At 34.4% G+C, this 20,404-nt stretch overlaps 2 protein-coding genes across 6 annotated transcripts; both read left to right on the plus strand.

Moving 5' to 3' along the window:
- The first annotated feature begins 3,804 nt into the window (after window positions 1-3,804).
- On the plus strand, window positions 3,805-10,646 carry LOC104095931 (leucine-rich repeat receptor protein kinase MSP1-like). 5 transcript variants are annotated; one of them, XM_009602180.4, is made up of 3 exons: window positions 3,805-4,067; window positions 6,216-6,267; window positions 6,533-10,646. In XM_009602180.4, the coding sequence occupies exon 3, from the start codon at window positions 6,582-6,584 to the stop codon at window positions 10,395-10,397; it is 3,816 nt and encodes a 1,271-aa protein (XP_009600475.1). In that variant the 5' UTR covers window positions 3,805-4,067; window positions 6,216-6,267; window positions 6,533-6,581; the 3' UTR covers window positions 10,398-10,646. The 5 variants fall into 5 exon arrangements, with proteins under 5 accessions (XP_009600475.1, XP_009600477.1, XP_070042040.1 ...); XM_070185937.1 differs by lacking the exon at window positions 3,805-4,067 and adding an exon at window positions 4,339-4,500; XM_009602182.4 differs by lacking the exon at window positions 6,216-6,267.
- A 6,014-nt stretch (window positions 10,647-16,660) lies between these two features.
- Window positions 16,661-18,924, plus strand: LOC104095930 (CRIB domain-containing protein RIC4-like). Its single transcript, XM_009602179.4, has 3 exons — window positions 16,661-16,945; window positions 17,423-17,554; window positions 18,408-18,924. Exons 1-3 carry the CDS (start codon window positions 16,801-16,803, stop codon window positions 18,635-18,637), a joined length of 507 nt encoding a protein of 168 aa, XP_009600474.1. The 5' UTR covers window positions 16,661-16,800; the 3' UTR covers window positions 18,638-18,924.
- Window positions 18,925-20,404: the final 1,480 nt, after the last annotated feature.

The raw sequence follows: 20,404 nt of genomic DNA on the forward strand, positions 1-20,404 counted from the left end.
GTTTCCAAAACAGTGATATATGACAGCTGAAGTGCAATAATAATTGATCAATGCATCCTCTCAGAGCAACAGTCACCCCGTCCTCCCATTAACTCCAACCTCACAGTCACTCTTTCCTCACAGTCACTCATTCCTCTCAATCACCCAGCACTCGACACTCGGCACTCGCACTCAGTAGGTACCTTCGCTCACTGGGGGTGTGTATAGACTCCAGAGGAGCTCATTCAGCCCAAGCGCTATAACAAGCCAATCATGGCATAAATTAATAAAACATGTTGCGGTGTCCAGCCCGATCCCATAAATATCCTCACAATTAGGCCCTCGGCCACACTCACTTATCAATCTCTCCAGTTTCTCGGGCTCTCAGAAATCATGATAAGCAGTCCAAACAGCAATGATATGATGCATCAATAATGAACAATAGAGACTGAGATGTAATGTGCAAGTAAAACTGTGACTAAGTATAAAATAGCAATTTAGCAGATAGTTCAACATGTACACGACTTCTGTGGGTCCCTACAGTGTCAACACATGGTTTAAACATGATTTATAGTTCGATTTTTCTAATACGTGGAAAATGTACGGATATCAACAGATTATTCAACTACTCAGTTCCATGGAATTGACCATATCACAATTACTATGATGCACGCCCACACGCCCGTCACTTAGTATGTGCGTCACCTCAAAACCAATCACATATCATAAAATCCGGGGTTTCATACCCTCAGGACCAAATTTAGAAATGTTACTTAACTCAAACCGTCTAATTCTTTATTCTTCAATGCCTTTGCCTCGTGAATCGGCCTCTAAACGCCTCGAATCTAGCCACAAATAATTTGTTTCAGTCAATACAAATTATAGGAATTAATTTCATATGCAAATACTAAATTTCCAACAAAAATCCGAAATTGCATTCAAAAATCGCCCGTGGAGCCCACGTCTCGGAACTCGACAAAAATTATAAAATCCGAAAGCCCATTCAACCACGAGTCCAATCATACAAATTTTACCAAATTCCGACATCAACTCGACCCTCAAATCTTCAAATTAAAACCAAGAGGGTTTTCTAAATTTTCCAACTTAATTCACCGATTAAATGTTAAAAACAACCATGGATTCGGGTGATTTGACCTATACTGAGTTAAGAATACTTACCCCATTATTTTTCATAAAAATCTCCCGAAAATCGCCTCTTCTCGAGCTCCAATTCGTCAAAAATCTCATTTTCAGATCTTAAACATTCTGGCCAGGCCTTTCTTATCGCGAACGCGACAGCTCCATTGCGTTCGCGAAGCACATTTTTGTGTTGCCCGGATTTCCTCCTCCGCGAACGCGAGCCTGGTCTCGCGAACACGAAGACCAATTTTTCCCATGCCGGCTTTCCCTTTCACGAACGCGAGGCCTCGACCGCGAATGCGTAGCCTTTCCCCTCGACCCTTCGCAAACGCGTGCCCCCGGTCACGAACGCGAAGCTTTGCCCCTCGACCCTTCGCGAATGCGTGCCCCCGGTCGCGAACGTGAAGAAAACAATGGGCCAGTCTAAATTTTCTCTTCACGAACACGAGACTCCCCTCGCGAACGCAATGAAGGAATCCAGATACAGGCATTAGAAAGATTCCAGCAGCTGTTTATGTCCAAATTTTGATCCGTTAATCATCTGAAACTCATCCAAGGTCCGCGGGACCTCAACCAATTACACTAACAAGTCCTAAAATATCATACGAACTTAGTCGAAACCTCAAATCACATCAAACAACGCTAAAATCACAAATTACACCCCAAATCAAGCTTAACAAAAGCTAACGAATTCCAACTTCTACATTCGATGCCGAAACCTATCAATTAAATTCCGATTGACCTCAAATTTTGCACACAAGTCATAAATGACATAATAGAGCTATGAAAATTTTCAAAACAGGATTCCGACTCCGATATCAAAAAGTCAACTCCCCGGCCAAACTTCCAAACTTAAATTTTTATTTTAGCCATTTCAAACCTAGTTTAACTACGGACTTTCAAATAATTTTTCGGACACGCTCCTAAGTTCAAAATCACCATACAAAGTTATTGGAATCATCAAAACTCTATTTCGGGGTCGTTTACACACAAGTCGACATCCGGTCAGTATTTTAACTTAACCTTTAAACCTTGGAACTAAATGTTCCAATTCATTCCAAAACCTCACCAGACCCGAACCAATCACCCCGGCAAGTCACATAACAACTGTAAAGCATAAATTGGGCAGTAAATGGAAGAACGAGGTTGTAATATACATAGGGGGAGGTTTATCCAGTGCGCACAAAATGCTCACCACAGAGTGCTCACCCGAAGGGCAGAGGTTGTGGCAGAGGTTGCAGCGGCCAGTGGCGGACCCAGGATTTTGTGCAAGCAGTTTCAATCTTAGAAGTACATAACTTTAGTCGTAAAATAGTAGTTGTCAAGTGGGTTCAAATAAAATATTTATACAAAATTTACGCAGCTTTAATCCTAATTTATACATATACACAGTATTATTTTTGATAAAACGGGTTCAGTTGAACCCGCTTGCTATCACGTGCGTCCGCCACTGGTAGGGGTTGCGAGTTTTCCCTCTTGCCAAAAACAAAATCGCCTTGTAAAAGTTCTTGGCTTCGAAATTGGATAGGAATATTAATCAGAGAAGGAAAATGCAAGAAGTCTTAAAAATAAAATCCTTATTTTAAATATTTTGTTCTAATAATTGTCGAGACTTGATACTGTTAATTTTACGAATTGTGCCTGAAAAAATGTTATGTTCTTTTGTGATATGATTCCATTACAGTAATCTTTTTGTTTAATGATCTGATTCCGTTACAGTTTTTATGAGATCAACATAATCTTAATTCTTACAGTTATCTAAGTAATAAATTAATAATCATGGCATGCCTCAGCTAATCATAATTAAACTCCTGTTTGATCTTTGAAGATTTCAATGGTTGATAATTACAAATATTGAATGCAAAGAGTTATTAGCCTTAAAAAAACAATTCCAAACTTCTTACACTTTTATCCTTTCAATATAATTTTTTTATTTCCACTTCATTTTTTTGTCTCAAACCAAACAATGAAAGAATCAACTTATTTCTTCCTTGAGTTTTCATGCTAAAGTATTATTTTCCTCTCCTTTCAACATATTCCAAACAAAGCTATCTCAAATAAATACTACTAGTATTTTCCAGTCTTTAACTTCATTTTTTTTTTTGGCTTATCATCCTATGTCTAATATAGTAATATTCATTGTTCAATTAATTCGAATTCGCCTCATATAAATCATTAAAAGGGGATCATTATGTATCAGAAATTTCTCCATTAATCCCGAGACTCTATCTCAAGGCCTATAATTACGGTGAGAGAAGTTCTATCCATCCACCACGTCCCTTGATCGTAAATTCGTTTTTTTTTCTACTTTGGCCAAATATTGTCTAGACCATATTAATAAATAGTAATAAGTGGGTGAACAGAAAATTAAATTATTTCCAACTTTATTTCTAAAGGAAAACCAAACACAAGATAAGAAAAAACTTGTATATTTCCATTCCTCCTCTCCCTACTTGGCTACTTCCCAAACAAATGATAATAATAACAATAAGTGTATGCATAGCAAAATAACTGCAAGTGAGAGAGAGAAAATGAGTGGAAAAAGAAGACCAATAAAACTGACCCCTTTCTGTTTTAAGCTGAGGTCAGCTCCAGAACGTAACCGTCCTTATCAGCAGCAGACACTTTTTTGGATGCTTTATTATTATGTGAAACCGAAATACAAAAGCAAATAACAGCATTTTTAGTCTCACGCCTTTCGCACCTACACACACACACACACACCATTGATGAGTAGCAGTACTGAACAAAAGAATCAAAATCCTGACCAGCTGTTACTGATAATATTACAGATTTCATTTTCAGTTTCAGAGTTTTTCTTTTGTTGCTTTTCTTTCTTCAGTGTAATAAGTTTTCAAAAAAACAGCCCCATAAAAGTGTACGGAACTGAATTTCAACCCTTCTTCAATCATCATGCACACCAACTTCTTCTTCTCCTTCTGAAAAAGGTACTAGCTTTGTTTTTAGATTTTTTTCAAGAACTGCATTTTATTACTACTACATCCCATTTATTTAGCTCATTTTTGTTTATGAGATGTTGTTTTCTTAAAAAATTTATGCTGTTTCTTAAAAACTCCATTATCATATTGTCATACCTATTTGGTTGAGAGAGTGAGTTTTGAAAAGAAAAAAAAAACATAAAGTGTACGGAACAGAATATCACTCTTCTTCAGTTCTTCTGAAAAAGGTTGCTCTTTTTAAGTTGTTTTCGATTCCAAGAACTGCATTTTTATTAGCACTACATTCCTAGTTTTAACTCATTTTTTGTTTATGGGGTTGTGTTTTTATTTATTTATTGTTGCTTTTCTTGTCTGTAAGTTTTAAAAAACAGCCCCATAAAAGTGTATGGAACTGAATATCACTCTTCTCCGTCTGAAAAAGGTAGTTTTTTAAAGTTTTTTTTTATTTACAAGAACTGCATATTTACATTCCCCTTTTTTAGCTCATTTTTGTTTATGGGTTTTCGTTTTTTTGCTGTTTCTTTCAAAAACTTCATTTCCACATTGTCATGATTCCTATTTGTTGTTAGCTCATTTTTTTGGCTACCTAGGGTGTGTTGTATCTTGATCAGTTTCAATATTCTTCTTTTTTAAATTTGTGTGCTTTTTCTTGAATCTGTGAAATTCCAAAAACACCCACAAATTAAGTGTACGGAACAGCTTCTTCTTCTTCTTTCTCTAAAGGTAGCTTTTTTTGAGGTTCTTGATTTCCAAGAATTCCATTTTTATTGCCTTTCCTAAATTTTTAGCTCATTTTTTGTTTATGGGTGTCTTTTTTTGTTGATTTTATGTTCTTTTTTTCAAAAAAAATAAATCATTTGCATTGCCATTATAAGTTCTTAGCTCTTTTTTCGTTAAGTGGGGTTTTTGTTGTTTGGTTAGACATGTTGTTTAGACCTGTTTCATAGTACTATTCTTGTGTATACATCATACAAATGAGCTTTTTATGAATAAATCTCTGTTTATTTTTGAAATAAAGTGCTATGTTTGGCAATTTTCTATCAACTACAAGTACTTCACTTTAATTTGGAAAGTAAAGACATTAAGATGTGTTAAGGGAGAGTTCCATTTTAATAATTTTAAATCACACATAACGTGTAAATTCATAAATGTTGTCCTTTTTTTTCTCTCTTTTTGTTTGGAACCCATTTGCTTGTTCTACCAGTTTTTGCTATTTTTAGTAAGTTAAATGCGTGTGAGAAAGGTTTAAATATTTATGGCTTTTATTTTATTGGGAATAACATGCATATCATCAAAATGTTGTTCAGATCTTTCTTGAGCCCAATGCCTAGTTGTCTAATACTATAAAGTTTCAGCTTTTTTTATGGATAGTCTTTTGCTCCACAGTTTTAACACTCAGAGAACAAGCAGATATTCCTCATTTTTCACACTTGTCTTTTTGTGAACCTGTTCATTTTCGTAATAACTTTAGACCTTGCTTTTTGGCCTTTTTCTTGGCTTCATATGCAGTTCTTCTACCCAAAAATTATAATTTTAATGCGATAAAGAATAATTAACATCGAGATTAAATTTGAGATTAGTTTGTTACACATTTGGTTGGGATAAAATTGTCAATATAACTTATTTCGGCATTAGTTATCCTGCAATTATAGTGTTAATTTTAATCCCTATAGGAGGGTGGGATAACAATTTCGTAATAACTAATCCCGTGATAATTAATCATGAGATAACTTATTTCCCAACCAAATGACTCCTTAGAGTTTTAGTGTTTAATTTGTACAAAGTATTATTATTCCCTTCGTTTCAATTTATGTGACATAGTTTGGATCGACACGGAGTTTAAGAGAAAAATAAATTTTTTTTATACTCAAATTAAATTTATTAACTTATCTTAAGCTTTACAAGAAACTTCACTATAATTTTTTGTGATGGATAAATATTATGGTTAACACGATGTTTAATTTCTTTAAGCCTTTTGTTTCTACTTTCCAGGTACTATAGAATACACTGATCTTGGATATTTGTTTCTCTTCAATTCTTGACACCATTTCATAATATAAAAGAATATCCAATATGATTTGTTCTATTATGACAAGAATAGATTTGAAGCTTATACAAGTTTTTGCTTTACTATAGGTGCATTTAACTTGAAGGTGTTCAATCTAACTCCAGTTTCAACTGTCAAAAGGTATGTTAAATGAGTTCCCTCTTGCCATTTTTGTATATGAAGAGATTTAGTTTCTTTTCTCTGATTTAAGTACCAGTTTAAGATTCTATGTAAATCATGTCCAAACACATCAAAGTTGACAAGTTTATGGCAGCATCAATGACTTTGCTAAACAAAAATGAATTAATGTGTATGTTTGTGTGTAGCTTTTTGTCATCCTATCATGCTGCACATTTGCTTTTATTTATATGGCTTTGTTTCATCTTGTTTTTGGATCAACTTGCAGAGTGATTCTTTGAGAGTGATATCAGATATTGTCCTGAAGTAGCTCAAGAATGACAAACAAAGGTTCAAAATGGGAGGCTTGTGTAGTAATGATCATCCTTCTCTGCTTTACACACCAACCAGTCACAACTGGCAGCTATTTGGTCCATGATATGGAGTTACTAAAGGCTCTCCGAAATTCTCTTGTCCAGAAAAGGGATGTTATTCCAACTTGGTTTGATACAAAGACTACTCCTTGCAATTGGACTGGCATAAAGTGTGAAGGTGAACATGTTATCCGGATTGATTTTTCATGTGGAGTTTCACCACTAAATGTACCATTTCCTGGAAACATTGGAAAATTCAGATCCCTCAAGCACTTAAACCTTAGCCATTGTGCCTTCACTGGTTATATATCTCCGGATGTTTGGACTCTTGAGAATTTGGAGATACTAGACTTGAGCGACAACAGGTTAACTGGCCAGCTGCCTCTTACTATATCTAACCTGAGAAACCTCAGACATCTTGTGCTCGACGATAATGTTTTTTCAGGTAGTTTGCCATCAACAATTGGTGAACTAAAGGAGCTAAGGGAATTATCAGTTCATGCCAACTCATTTTCTGGAAATATTCCTGATGAGATTGGAAACATGGAGAAGTTGCAGTCTCTTGACCTCAGCTCAAATTTCTTCTCTGGTAGTCTACCTTCCAGTCTAGGTAATTTGATGGAGCTTCTATATATCGATACTCGTCAAAACAACTTGACTGGATTGATATTTCCAGAAATTGGAAACCTAAGTAAACTTAGAATTCTTGATCTCTCATCAAACATGTTGACTGGACATATACCTGAAACAATTGGCCATCTGAAGCAGCTCGAGGTGCTTGATCTCCAAAATTGCAAATTCATTGGAAGTATTCCTGAAGAAATTTCTGCGTTGAGCAACTTGACATACTTGAATGTAGCACAGAATGATTTTGATGGAGAGCTTCCTTCAAGCTTTGGAAAGTTAGAAAATCTAGTTTACCTTATTGCTCCAAATGCTGGATTGTCTGGAATGATTCCTTCGGAGCTAGGGAACTGCAAAAGGCTCAAGATAATAAATTTGTCCTTTAACTCATTTTCTGGTGCATTACCTGATGGACTTTCTGGTTTGGATTCACTTAAGTCGCTTGTACTTGATTCAAACCACTTATCAGGTCCACTGCCTATGTGGATTTCCAACTGGACTCAAGTGGAATCAATAATGGTGCCAAAGAATTTACTAAGTGGACCTCTACCTCCACTTAATCTGCCTTTGCTATCAGTTCTTGATGTCAGTGACAATAAGCTATCTGGTGAGTTGCCTTCAGAAATATGTCGTGCCAAGTCATTGACCATTCTGCAGTTGTCGGATAACAATTTCACTGGTGACATCCAAAGTACTTTCAAGAACTGTTCAAGACTCACGGATTTGGTGTTGTCTGGAAACAACCTCTCGGGCAAATTGCCTGCTTATCTAGGGGAACTTCAGCTCATTACTCTTGAACTATCGAAAAACCAGTTCTCTGGAAAGCTACCAGATGAACTATGGGAGTCGAAAACTTTAATGGGGATCTCACTCAGCAACAATATGCTTGAAGGTTCAATTCCAGCGAGTATTGCAAAAGCTTCAACCCTTCAGAGATTGCAACTTGATAATAATCTGTTTGAAGGAAGCATACCGCGTACCATTGGTAATTTGAAGAATCTGACCAATCTTTCTCTTCATGGTAACAAGTTAAGTGGAGGTATTCCACTTGAGCTTTTTGAATGTAGAAAGTTGGTATCTTTAAACCTTGGTGCAAACAGTCTTTCAGGTGAAATTCCCAGATCAATATCTAAGTTGAAATTGCTAGACAATTTGGTACTGTCTGACAATCAGTTTACTGGTCCTATACCTGAGGAGATTTGTGCTGGTTTCCAAAACATGCCTTTACCTGACTCTGAGTTCACACAGCATTACGGCATGCTTGATTTGTCCAACAATGAATTAGCAGGGTCCGTCCCACGCTCAATTAAGGATTGCATAGTTGTGACGGAGCTACTTCTTCAGGGAAATAAGCTCACTGGGAGCGTTCCTCGTGAAATTTCTCTGCTTGGTAATTTAACTTTTCTTGATCTATCTTTCAATTACTTTACAGGTCCAGTGTTCCCTCAATTGTTCTCAATGACAAGCCTACAAGGTCTCATACTTTCTCATAACCAGATACGTGGATCTATTCCTGATAATCTTGACTCTATGATGCCAAGTTTAGTCAAGCTAGATCTTTCAAATAACTTGTTGAGTGGTCCATTGCCGCCTTCTGTATTTAGTGTCAGAAGTTTGACCTATTTGGATATCAGCATGAATTCTTTCTCGGGTTCGTTGTCTTTTGATGTTAGATCCTCTAGCTCTTTGTTGGTCCTAAATGCTAGCAACAACCAACTCTCGGGTCCCCTTGACGATTCTCTCTCTAATATGACTTCCCTTTCCATACTAGATCTCCATAGCAACTCAATTACAGGCAACTTGCCGCCATCACTTTCAGCTCTTGCTTCCCTCACATATATTGATTTATCCAGCAACAGTTTTCAAAAGTCCTTTCCTTGTAGTATTTGTGATCTAGAAGGCCTTGTTTTTACCAATTTCTCCGGCAACAAATTCACTGGCCTAGCACCTGATGCTTGCACTAAAGCTACAAAATGCATACCAAGTGAACCTGTTTTACCTTCCAGGGAAGAAAACTATGCATCTTCACCACTTCTAAGCCATGCATCTGTCTTGGCTATCGCCTTTGGTGCATCATTCGTTTCACTTGTGGTGCTCATTGGAGTTCTCAGATGGAGAATGCTCAGACAAGAAGCTGTAATTCTTGACAGAGGTAAAGGTAAACTAGGGAAGACAAGTGACCCCACATCTACTGATGAGCTTTTGATTAAGAAGCCAAAGGAGCCTTTGAGTATCAACATTGCAACGTTTGAGCAGTCTTTGTTACGGATCAACCCTACAGCTATTCTCTCAGCAACTGAGAACTTCAGCAAGAGTTACATCATTGGTGATGGTGGCTTTGGTACTGTATACAGAGCTAAACTGCCTGAAGGCCGGACTATCGCTGTCAAGAGGCTGAATGGAGGTCACGTGCATGGTGATCGCGAGTTCTTTGCTGAAATGGAAACAATTGGGAAAGTAAAGCATGAAAATCTGGTGCCATTGCTTGGCTATTGTATCTTTGCTGATGAGAGGTTCTTGATATACGAATACATGGAGAATGGAAGCCTTGATTTCTGGTTTAGAAACCAAGCAGATGCAGTAGAGGCGCTTGATTGGCCAACTCGTTTCAAGATCTGTCTCGGGTCAGCTCGCGGACTTGCCTTTCTACACCATGGTTTTGTTCCACACATCATTCACAGAGACATCAAGTCGAGCAATATACTCTTGGACAGGAATTTTGAACCACGAGTATCGGACTTTGGCCTGGCTCGGATCATTAGTGCATGTGAGAGCCATGTTAGCACAATCCTTGCTGGCACATTCGGATACATTCCACCCGAGTATGGACAGACCATGATGGCTACAACCAAAGGTGACATATATAGCTTTGGAGTGGTGATGTTGGAATTGGTAACAGGAAGGGCGCCGACAGGACAGGCTGATGTCGAGGGAGGCAATCTTGTTGGCTGGGTGAGGTGGATGGTCGCGAATGGCAGGGAGATTGAAACATTGGATCCATTTCTTTCTGGTTCAGGATTATGGAAGGATCAAATGCTGCGCGTTCTTTCCATTGCAAGGTTATGCACCAACGATGAGCCATGGAAGCGACCAACAATGCTCGAAGTGGTGAAGCTGTTGAAGGAGGCCAAAAGCAATGGTTCCTGCGGAGGGTGATTGAATCTCAACCACATTAACATGATTAGATTACAGGTTCAAGAAAGGGTAATGAATGGTCTAATTAATAGGATCATGGTTCTTTGTGTTATGCACCTATCTATTGTATAATTGAAACTAGTTTTACGAGTTCATAGAAGTCTGATGTAAGTTAGTAGAGATATAGTGTTATGCTTAATCAAAAGTTGAAAAAAAGACTGTTGTTCCCTTGAACTGAGATAGAGAAGTATATGTATGTGACTTGTATTTTGATAAGCTTTCACAAGGGAGGACTTAGTTTTACTTCATACAGATTACAAGCAGGGAAAACTTGCAGTTATAGCCTCATGAAGTTTTTTTTAAGGCTATACAAAAACACCCATCTATTCATCTATTAATGAGATGTTGAAAGGATACTCTTTGGATGGAGAAAATCGGTAGGAAAAATGATAGAAAGGAGACTAACAACACTAACTTTTATATTTAACATAATTGAAGCTATGATTTGAATTATGAATGAAAAATGACAATACTTACAGCTTGTTTGGATTGTCGTTACATATCGCTTGATGAATACAATGTTTGAATAGATGTATCGTTTGTCGTTATTTCATGATATCACATACCAGCAATATGATGAATAAACTTGCTATATTACAAAGAAAAAGTATGACACGAGGTAGAATTATTATATAAAAAGGTAGGATAAATGATAAAATAAGATTATTTAATAATAATAATAATAAATGGCAGGATAAGAGAAAAAGATAAGGTAACGATACGACCACACCAAATTGGTCGTTATATTGCACTTTTAGTCTTTATTTAAAGACGGATTTAACGATACGATACAATAATTCAAAACAAATAGTGTATTTAAAGTAACAATACAATACGATGCAATATATAACAACCATCCAAAAAAGCTATTAGAAAAGTATGTGCAAGTAGAATTAGAAGTATACCAAACTCATTGGCCTTCCTTTTTGTTTTTACCATTTTGAATATTAAAAATGTCCCTTGAGATTTTACTCTTCGCCTACCAAGCAAAAGGATTGGAAACTTCAATGGGTGACTAAGGATTTAGGAGAAGCATCTTTTCAATGGGTGACTTGATATCTAAACAAACAGAAAAGGAATGAAATCTTGGGGCCGACTTAATGAAAAGAGAATAGTTAGCAAAAAATTATTAAGATCAAAGCTTTAATTGCATAGCAAGAATAAAAGAAAAATAAGATACGCGACAATAAATGTATTAAAACTGTGGTGCAGTCAAACCTCTCTATAACAACTTTGTTTGTTTCGAATATTTTTTGTTGTTATAGCGAAGTGTTGTTATAGAAAATGTATATTATAACATAATATGAAAATTGGTTCGGAAAAAGCTTAACTTTTATAGAGAAGTATTGTTATATAAGGATGTTGTTATACAGATGTCTAAGAAAAGATTAGGCTTGCTAATGGAAATAAAGAAACCGTTGATAAAGGAGCAAGACAACCTATAGTTGCAGTCCTCAGAAGCCATTATAAATCACATTTGCCCTTTGCCAATATTTTTGACCGGCGGTTAAATCCCGCATTCGCGTATTGCCAGTAACTTCAGCAACTGCGATACAAGAGGCATTCAGATATTGCACTTATAAATCGCATTAAATAACTTGATTTATAAGTCGCATTTATAGATTGCAATTTATAAGTTGTATTCTTAGATTGCGATTTATAAGTCAGATTGCAATTTATAAGTCACATCAAGAGATTGCGATTTTTAAGCTGCATTCACTAGACAGTACAAAAAAGAGGTAATTGCGGCGATTATATTACGGCAGCTTCAATGAACCGCCGCAAAATAGAACATATTACGGCGATATAGTAAGACGCCATAATTTAATATTTTAGAACCGCGGTGATTTCTCAATTTACGACGGTTCGAACCGCCACTAGCCTTTTGAATATTTTACAATTAATTCTCTTCCCTCTTAATTAGTATTTCCCACACTTAATTATTTTAGAGGCTAAAATATCTTATCTGGAATTGCATTTGATGAAGGAGATTTAACTGTTAACTTATCTCTCCTAACAAATGAAGCTTGGCTTTTAACAGTTGCAAAGTACTTGCAAGTTATCATAGCATCACTACAAAAAATTTGGTAAATTGTGGCGGTTTATTTATGGGGTTATAAAAAACTCTCACTATACGTTTGTTTTGTGGCGTTTGAGCCAACCCCCACAAAATAATTCTTATTGTGGCTGTTTAAATGTGGGAGTCGTAAAAGACCCCACTATATGTTCAATTAGTGGTGTTTGTTCCCACCTCATCAAAAAAAATTCTTATTATGGCGGTTTCTTTGTGAAGGTTTTTGATAACCTCCACAAATATATCAATTCCAGGTGTTTGAAAATTTGTTGCAATTCGATACAAGTTAACGATTATTAACTCATGAAAAATTTTAGTTATTTTTTCCACCTTATTTCTTTAAAATTAAATCAAATTACGTATTTTAGTTAAAACTTTGCGAATTAATGCAATTTACGTCAGTATCTATACCTTCTAGTTTGTAATCTTTTTCTCCCCACTCTCTTCAACTATAAAAAGAAAGGTTTTTCATTATTTCTCTATGTCTTACTCGTTAGTTTTTCTTTGATTGTCTTTGTGCATTTCTTTAATTCATCTCCCTATCTTTAGCAAAAAATAATAACGACTTCTATTCTATCTCTTCCTCGTAGGTTTTTTATTTATAGATTTATACGAAATGTCTACCCATAAATACTAAACGTAATTTCTAACCACGTGAGTATCGTGAATTTTTAGGTGCAAAAAAATAAAAAATTAACTGACGTTGGACCACAATATTGGATAACAAAAGAATAATGCAAAATGAGCCATCACAAAAGTTGAAGTGTGGCTCAACAAAAGCAAGAAATGATCGTTGATTCAATTTGGTCTCGCCGTCACAAGCGATACTTGTCTCCAAAGAAGAAGACAACAATATAGAGAATTGAATTCATGAGGTACTTAGTGAGTCTCACTGAACAAATAGGGTTGACGAGGCCTAATATAAACGGAAAAATATACTTTAGATTAATCATAAATAATATCTTCATTCATAGATAACAACTACACATCCAATGAACAACAGTTGCAGGAGAGACATCCAAGTTTTGTAATTATCTACACAAATATTTGATTTTTTTTATTTTGTTTGAGATAATTTAAATTTTAAAGGGATATAAATAATTGCAATACTTAGCATGCGAATTTTCTTTATTTTCATCATAGTAGGTGTTCTATGTTCAGGTAGTATTTTTAAAGGTGGGTGTGTGAGGCAAGCCATTTTACTACGGGACGAGGCGTAACCCCAGTCTATCTTTAAAAAATTTAATTTATAAATGACGCATAATAAACCAAATAAAAGTATATTAAAGGTTAAGAAATTAAAAAAAATAAACCCATAAAAAATAAAATATCTTGTATGTTTATATAAATAATACAATAGTGTTAAAGTTACTATGAGATACAACTATAACGTCTTAACTGTCAAACAATTAAAAAATTATAATTTCTTTAAAAATGTATCAAGCTATACATTTTACATCCCTAAAAGTAATTAATCAAGAAAGTTCATAAATATTATAATTTAAAAGATTACTCCTGCATGTATATACAAAATTACTTTCATTAAGCAAAATAATAAAAGCCTGATAATTTAAGACATGAAGACCAATGGAAATAAGATACAATTTTTACTATCTAATTTAGAAAAAAATAATCTAATGATATTCACACTCACGATATTCTCAATTAGTATATGTAATTATGTGGCTCGTTATTTGAGTTATTCTCAAATAAAAGTTTAATCATAACATTGTTAAAGAATTAAGCATCAATAGTGTTAAATTAGAATTAGAATGCATTCTTCTTTTGTAACGTTCTCAATTAGAATGCATTCTCCTTTTGTAATTATATTTTGTCCCTCGTGTAGGAAAGAATTGAAGAAATTCGAAGACAAAGATCAGAAACTCCGGCAGAAATTTCACCGAATGATGCGCTTGGTGTAGTCTTCGGTCCCGAGCACCCTAGCCGTGTTAGAGGCTTAGGCATGGGTGTAGTTCCAACTGTAGTATTCAAGCAAACATCAAGCCGAGATAGTTGTTCGTATATGGGCTCATCTAGCGCTAGAGCTCCACCTCCACAATGGGTGCAAGAGATGGCAAATATGAGATCACAATTAAATGCGCTAACTAGCTTATTTCAAATGAAAACAGAAAATATTCCGAGGAGTTTGCTCACTTATTTCCGACTCCTCCACAGGTACAAGTACTTATTTGTTCTTTGTTTGCCCATTCAATTTGACAATATATTTAAAGTTATATATGACTGTTGATGCTTAATTATATGTTCTAATGCCTGGATAAAATGATGACTTGATAGTTCATAGTGGAAGTATTCTGATGTTATTTGAGGTTGAAGCTGCATTATAAATAGGCTGTTTCGCAGTGATAAGTTCAAGCAATGATTAGAGAAGAAAAGGAGAAAGTGTTAATTCCTTTCTGTTCTTTCTTTGGTATGAAGTTGGAGAAACTTAAGAAGATAATTTTCTTTTGTTCGGGCCGGAGCTAGGATTTGAAATTTATGGGTTCAGTATTCTAATTCTTTTGAGTTAGTGGATTCTAAATTAATAATTTGTAAATAATTCAATAATTGTTTTAAGATAAATATAGGGTTGGGACAAAAATTACTGGTTCAGCCGAACCCGTATCTGAAGGGTTAAACTGTATATAGTTGAAGTATTTGGAATGTTTATACACAGAACCCGACCTCCTTGTCCCAAATAAATATGAAGAAATTGTGTTTGCAGTAGCACTTTGCAAGATATTTTCCTCTATTTTGGAAAATATCTTTTTTTTTATAATCTGTTATTTATTTTAACAAAAAAGGGGTATCCATGACCATTGAATTCCTTGAGTATTTCTAATTAGCACTGGCTGCTTAGTTTGAGACTACTAATTAGTAGTTATTTTTATGCAGGCCCAATTTAGGAGATGGCGTTCTGTCACCAACCGGGCCAAGAAGATCCTTTGACGAAAGTAATAATGAAAACGGAGCAAATGACAATTAGTAATCATTGTTAAGATGAACTACGTTTTTTTGTGTTGTAATTGGTGAATAACTCTCTACAGTTTAAACTTGAATCTTGGATGATATGGATTTTGGGCATTTATGTTTTAATACGATGGATATCTTGCTTATCTAATTCTCTATAATTTATGTTAATTATTATGATGGGTGTTTGATTACATATTATGATGGATTTTATGCAGTAAAAAAGATCTAAATGTGAAATTAAAAAATTAATATAAAAAATATTACAATTATGACAGTATAAACTGGACAGTTTCTGCCTATAATATGAAAGACAACAATTACGGTGGTTACTAACCGTCACAATCAGCAAAGTAAACATCCATTTTTAACAATGCATATTGCGGCGGTTTTATCTACATATTGCGGCCGTATTATACCTTTTGGTGGAAAAGATTATGGCGGGTTTGTAAGCCGCCATTAGTGACAATTACGGCGGTTCTGAACCGCCGTTATATGCATATTTGGCTACCGCAATTACCCCCGTTTTTTGCAGTGACGCTCCAACAAGATTCGAAAATTATGAGTTCAAGTTCGGAATTCTATTATATCACATTTGCTTTACTGAATCCGTTTGATTTACTGAATTCAAAATTTATTATTTATACTTATTAAGTAAATATTTTAGTATATATACAATGTCTGAACCAAAACTATTAGTTTCGAATGAACTTATAAGTCATGAGTTTGATCTGTCCTTATTTGTATGACAAAATAAAAGTTCATTATTAAAGATAAAATGAGAAATTTCCTCACTGATGAGATCTAACCTTTGGTTGGGGGGGGGGGGGTTAGTAAATTGTATATAAAAATGGATGTTTCTCTTTTGCATGTTGGACAAAATGGACCATATTCACGAGGGGGAATAGTTGCATTTGGAGCACGAAAGAGATGGGAAAAGGACTAAGGAGGTTGAGTTGGTTTGTGGGCTCTATGTTTATATTTCTTAAAATGGACAACTAATCAGCCAAAATTAGTCATGTCTTTGCTACAGTTTAACAACCTAACTACTACTCTATCCCCACATATTATTCTCTTTTTTGGCTTGTCTCAATCTCTCATATGTCTCATTCCACCAACCTTCTTCATTGGTTGTGTCATGTGTGTCTTACTCTTACATCTTCTTCTACATCTAAAATCATTCTATCTTCTTTACTAAGCCAATTGTTATCTCCTAATATCTCTCTCTTTATCTCTTCAACTATTCATAGTTTCTTTGATTTGTATTTCTCTTTCTTTTTTCCATTTTGGTATTACTCTTTTCTAATATAAGTGCAAGAAAATATGAAGGATAGATCAATGGAGAAGTTTGTGGTGTTTCCGTTCTCTTTAAGGTGTGGTTCTGAGTCAAGTGTTGCAGTGGCAAAATCCAGCATCAGCCAGCCTGAAGAAAATACTAAAAGTTCAGTATTAAGTCAAGTTCCAACAAGTATGTAATTTCTTTTACTTTCTTTGAGTTAATTTGTTCAATTATGTTTTGTACGTTTAGTGAATGGAGTTCCTTGGTTTGGATTGAAAATTACTTCCATGTTAAACTTACTAAACATACACGTGAATCCAGGATGTAGAGTTAGTGAGTACAGAATAACTACGTATGATTTTATAATTGCTATACATTAGCATTACTACTAAAAAAAAATAGGAATTAGTAACATGCAAATTTTGTAGTTAAATAAAATATTCTGTCATTAATCATACTTAGCGACAGATAAGCAACAGATTATCAAGAATTTTTGCTAGCTACGAGCGATTTAATGACATATTAGCTAATTTCAAATTTTTTATTTTTTGTTAGTGCATATGTATACATAGTACGAGCAGAAAGCAATAGGTTCGACAAGAGTGAATAAATGCTTATGATTTTATAATATGTATTATTAATATTGTTTGTTTGGATGTTATTAAGAAAGACAAGTAGGAGAAGAGAGTTCATCAAAAGTGAAAATAAATGGCTTTGGGGGATTTTTGGCCAGACGACAATTTTCTCAAGGTGTGCACATGTTGAAAAGGAGTTTCAAAGGCTTCTCTCAATTACTTGGTAAGTATTCTATCGCGCACTGTGTTGATTTAAGCTAGTACTTACACTATTTGCTTGTTTATTCAAATGTACTATTTACGCTATTTTCTAATTAAGTCATTAATCCACATTTATATTACAAACAGAAAGTTAAGTTAGTTTTAAGATAATATGATAATTTAAAAAAAAATGTAGTGTCACTAATCATTTAAATCCAAGATATAAAGGAGATATAACTTCGCTAATGTATTGTGTTGATTATTATTTGCATTGTGTTAATTAGCAAATGTAGATTGAAAAGAATGCCATAGATAATAACTCGTCTAACACGCCAAAGTTAAGAAAATTAGATGGTGACCCATTTGTTGACATAATATCAGGTCAAAAATAGTTTAATTCAATGGAAATACAACCCAACTCAAAAATACAGAATCACTAGAATTATGTGAAGTTGAATGACCGTAAGCTAATAATTTAGTAAAAAATATGTTATACCTTTCATGTTTTATTTAAAAAAAACAAATCTATGACCATTAGCTAGAATTGTCTCATGTTTGACGAGTTGAGTTATGACTTGTTATTTGATTCAATTTATTTTGACCAAACAAACTTTGGATGATTTGAATCATGATCCCTTTATTGATTTGACCTGTTTTTTACTCACGCAAACTTGACTCAACTCATCAATACGTCACTTCTATTACGAGAATACATCAATCAACGTTATTAAAACTTTACATATAAGATCAAATTTTAGTAAAAAGATAGGGATTCAAGCTTACATATATAACTTATTTGAAATCGCCGTAGGAATTTATAAGCTTTATATTTTGAATCCGTCTTTGATTATCATGTATTTTTTTTCCTCCTGCAGTGTATAAAGAAGAGATTGAAGAAGTGGAAATGGAGATGGAAATAGGGAATCCAACAGATGTGAAACATGTAACTCACATAGGATATGATGGATCTACAAAAATAATTAATCCTGTTAAAGGCTGGGAAAATTCAAAAGCACCTGAATTACTTTCTTTTCCTAATTCAATTTCCATTAAACAATTTGAGCTTGCTATGGCTTCCCAAGCTAGTGGATCCTCTAGGTTTTAGTGGCAATATATTTTCTCTACCTTTTTCTTCTATTTTTTTAATGTAAGTTTCTTATTTCTTTTTTTTTTTTTCATTTCATGATCTTCATTGTCATTTTTTTCTTTTTTTCTTTTTTTCATTTTTTAGGTTTTCTTTCTTTCTTGAGCGTGAAGATAAATTTTTTTTTGGGTGTCATAATGGAATGGTGTGTCCAAATTAAATATGTAGACCACCGGGTTAAAGGTGGGATGGATATGATCTTTTCCCTCTTAATTAGAGTATAAGGTTAAACAAAGTAATTCTGCTTACGATTTGAGTAATACGTATGATTAAGAAACTACTTTTATTGTTCTCCGTCCAATTCAGAGGAGTGTGGAAAACACTTCAGCTTTTCTGGTTTATTAGATATACAACCTGTGGGTCATAGGCGAATCTAAGATTTTAAGTTTGTAGGTTCCTATAAAAGTCTCAAGTTAATTGAATTAACGGACCGGATTCCATTACAGAGGTAGATCTAGGATTTCGAGAACATAGGTGCACCACTAAAAAGGAGGGAAAATAATTAAGTATTGAACCAAGTGCATCATTCAACCTTTATCGAGCATGGGTGCTAATACATAATACTGGACAAATTCTAAAAAATATGTATATAAAATATCTAATTTGACGGAGGGACCATGAGTTCGCGTGCCCCATATTATAGGCTATAGATACGCCCCTGAGTTCCAAGCTAAATATTTTCATACATGTGAAAACGGTTCGTCGAACAAAGGGGGTAAAAGCAAGGCAAGTTAATGGTTGTCTTTAGCTAGTTTGACTTAGAATATTAGAAAGAAATAGTCAAAGTAAGTTTGACGAAAACTTCAATCAAGCACTTTAATTTCAAGATTCCTTACTGCTAAACGTATAATATTTAGGGATTGTTAGATATTGTTAATCTGTAAATAAGTTATACTAAAATTATAATGTAAATTTTAAATAATGGTGGGAATTATTTGGATGATATACTTTGTTTCCATCTCCTCGTCTAACATTTATCCATTTTCTATCTCATTCGGCAAATTATCGTGAAAGAATAAAATGCTTGACTAAGCAAAACAAGCAAATAGAGGGGTGAATTAGTTAAATGGCCCTCTATAAATAGTAGTAATAGAAATACATGACAAGTTAAATTAAAAAATTTAGTTTCTATGGGCACCAACTTACATGTCAATATGTATCTTATTGAAATTAATAAAAAAAAGAAGGGTAATATTGTAAAAATCAAAAATTAATTTAACAAGTTCCATATGTTATTTGCAATTAGTTGTTTGCTCTTTCTTCTCTCTCTCTCTTTTTTTTTTTGCTGTCATTTTTGGGAGAAAACCAATTTCAAGAACAGGTAAAAGGGGCCAAGAATGAAATTCTTACTAAATTATTTTGGCAATTATTACGATTGATGAACCTGCTCCTGGGTTGAAAACGATTCTCAGCTTCAGAATTCATGGTCAAAGTTCTCCAAAGTTGGAGTTAGCGATTCATGGTTGCTATTTTGGGTTGAATGTGCATTTGATTAGCATTTTTTTATTTAAATTTTGATGGGTAGAAAAGATGCAATTTATAATATTTCTGAAATTTAGCATATTGGATCGCCTATGTGTTATGTCGAGATCGCCCATATATATTTACGATCATCAAAATTTATTTACTATGAAATAAACAATCTTAACGTTGTTTAATGTATTTTGATAGTGTAACGACCCGGCCGATCGTTTCGAGAGTTATAGTCCCGTTTTCCCCATTTCTACT

Source organism: Nicotiana tomentosiformis, chromosome 9 (genome assembly GCF_000390325.3).
Source record: "Nicotiana tomentosiformis chromosome 9, ASM39032v3, whole genome shotgun sequence".
Lineage (NCBI taxonomy): Eukaryota > Viridiplantae > Streptophyta > Magnoliopsida > Solanales > Solanaceae > Nicotiana > Nicotiana tomentosiformis.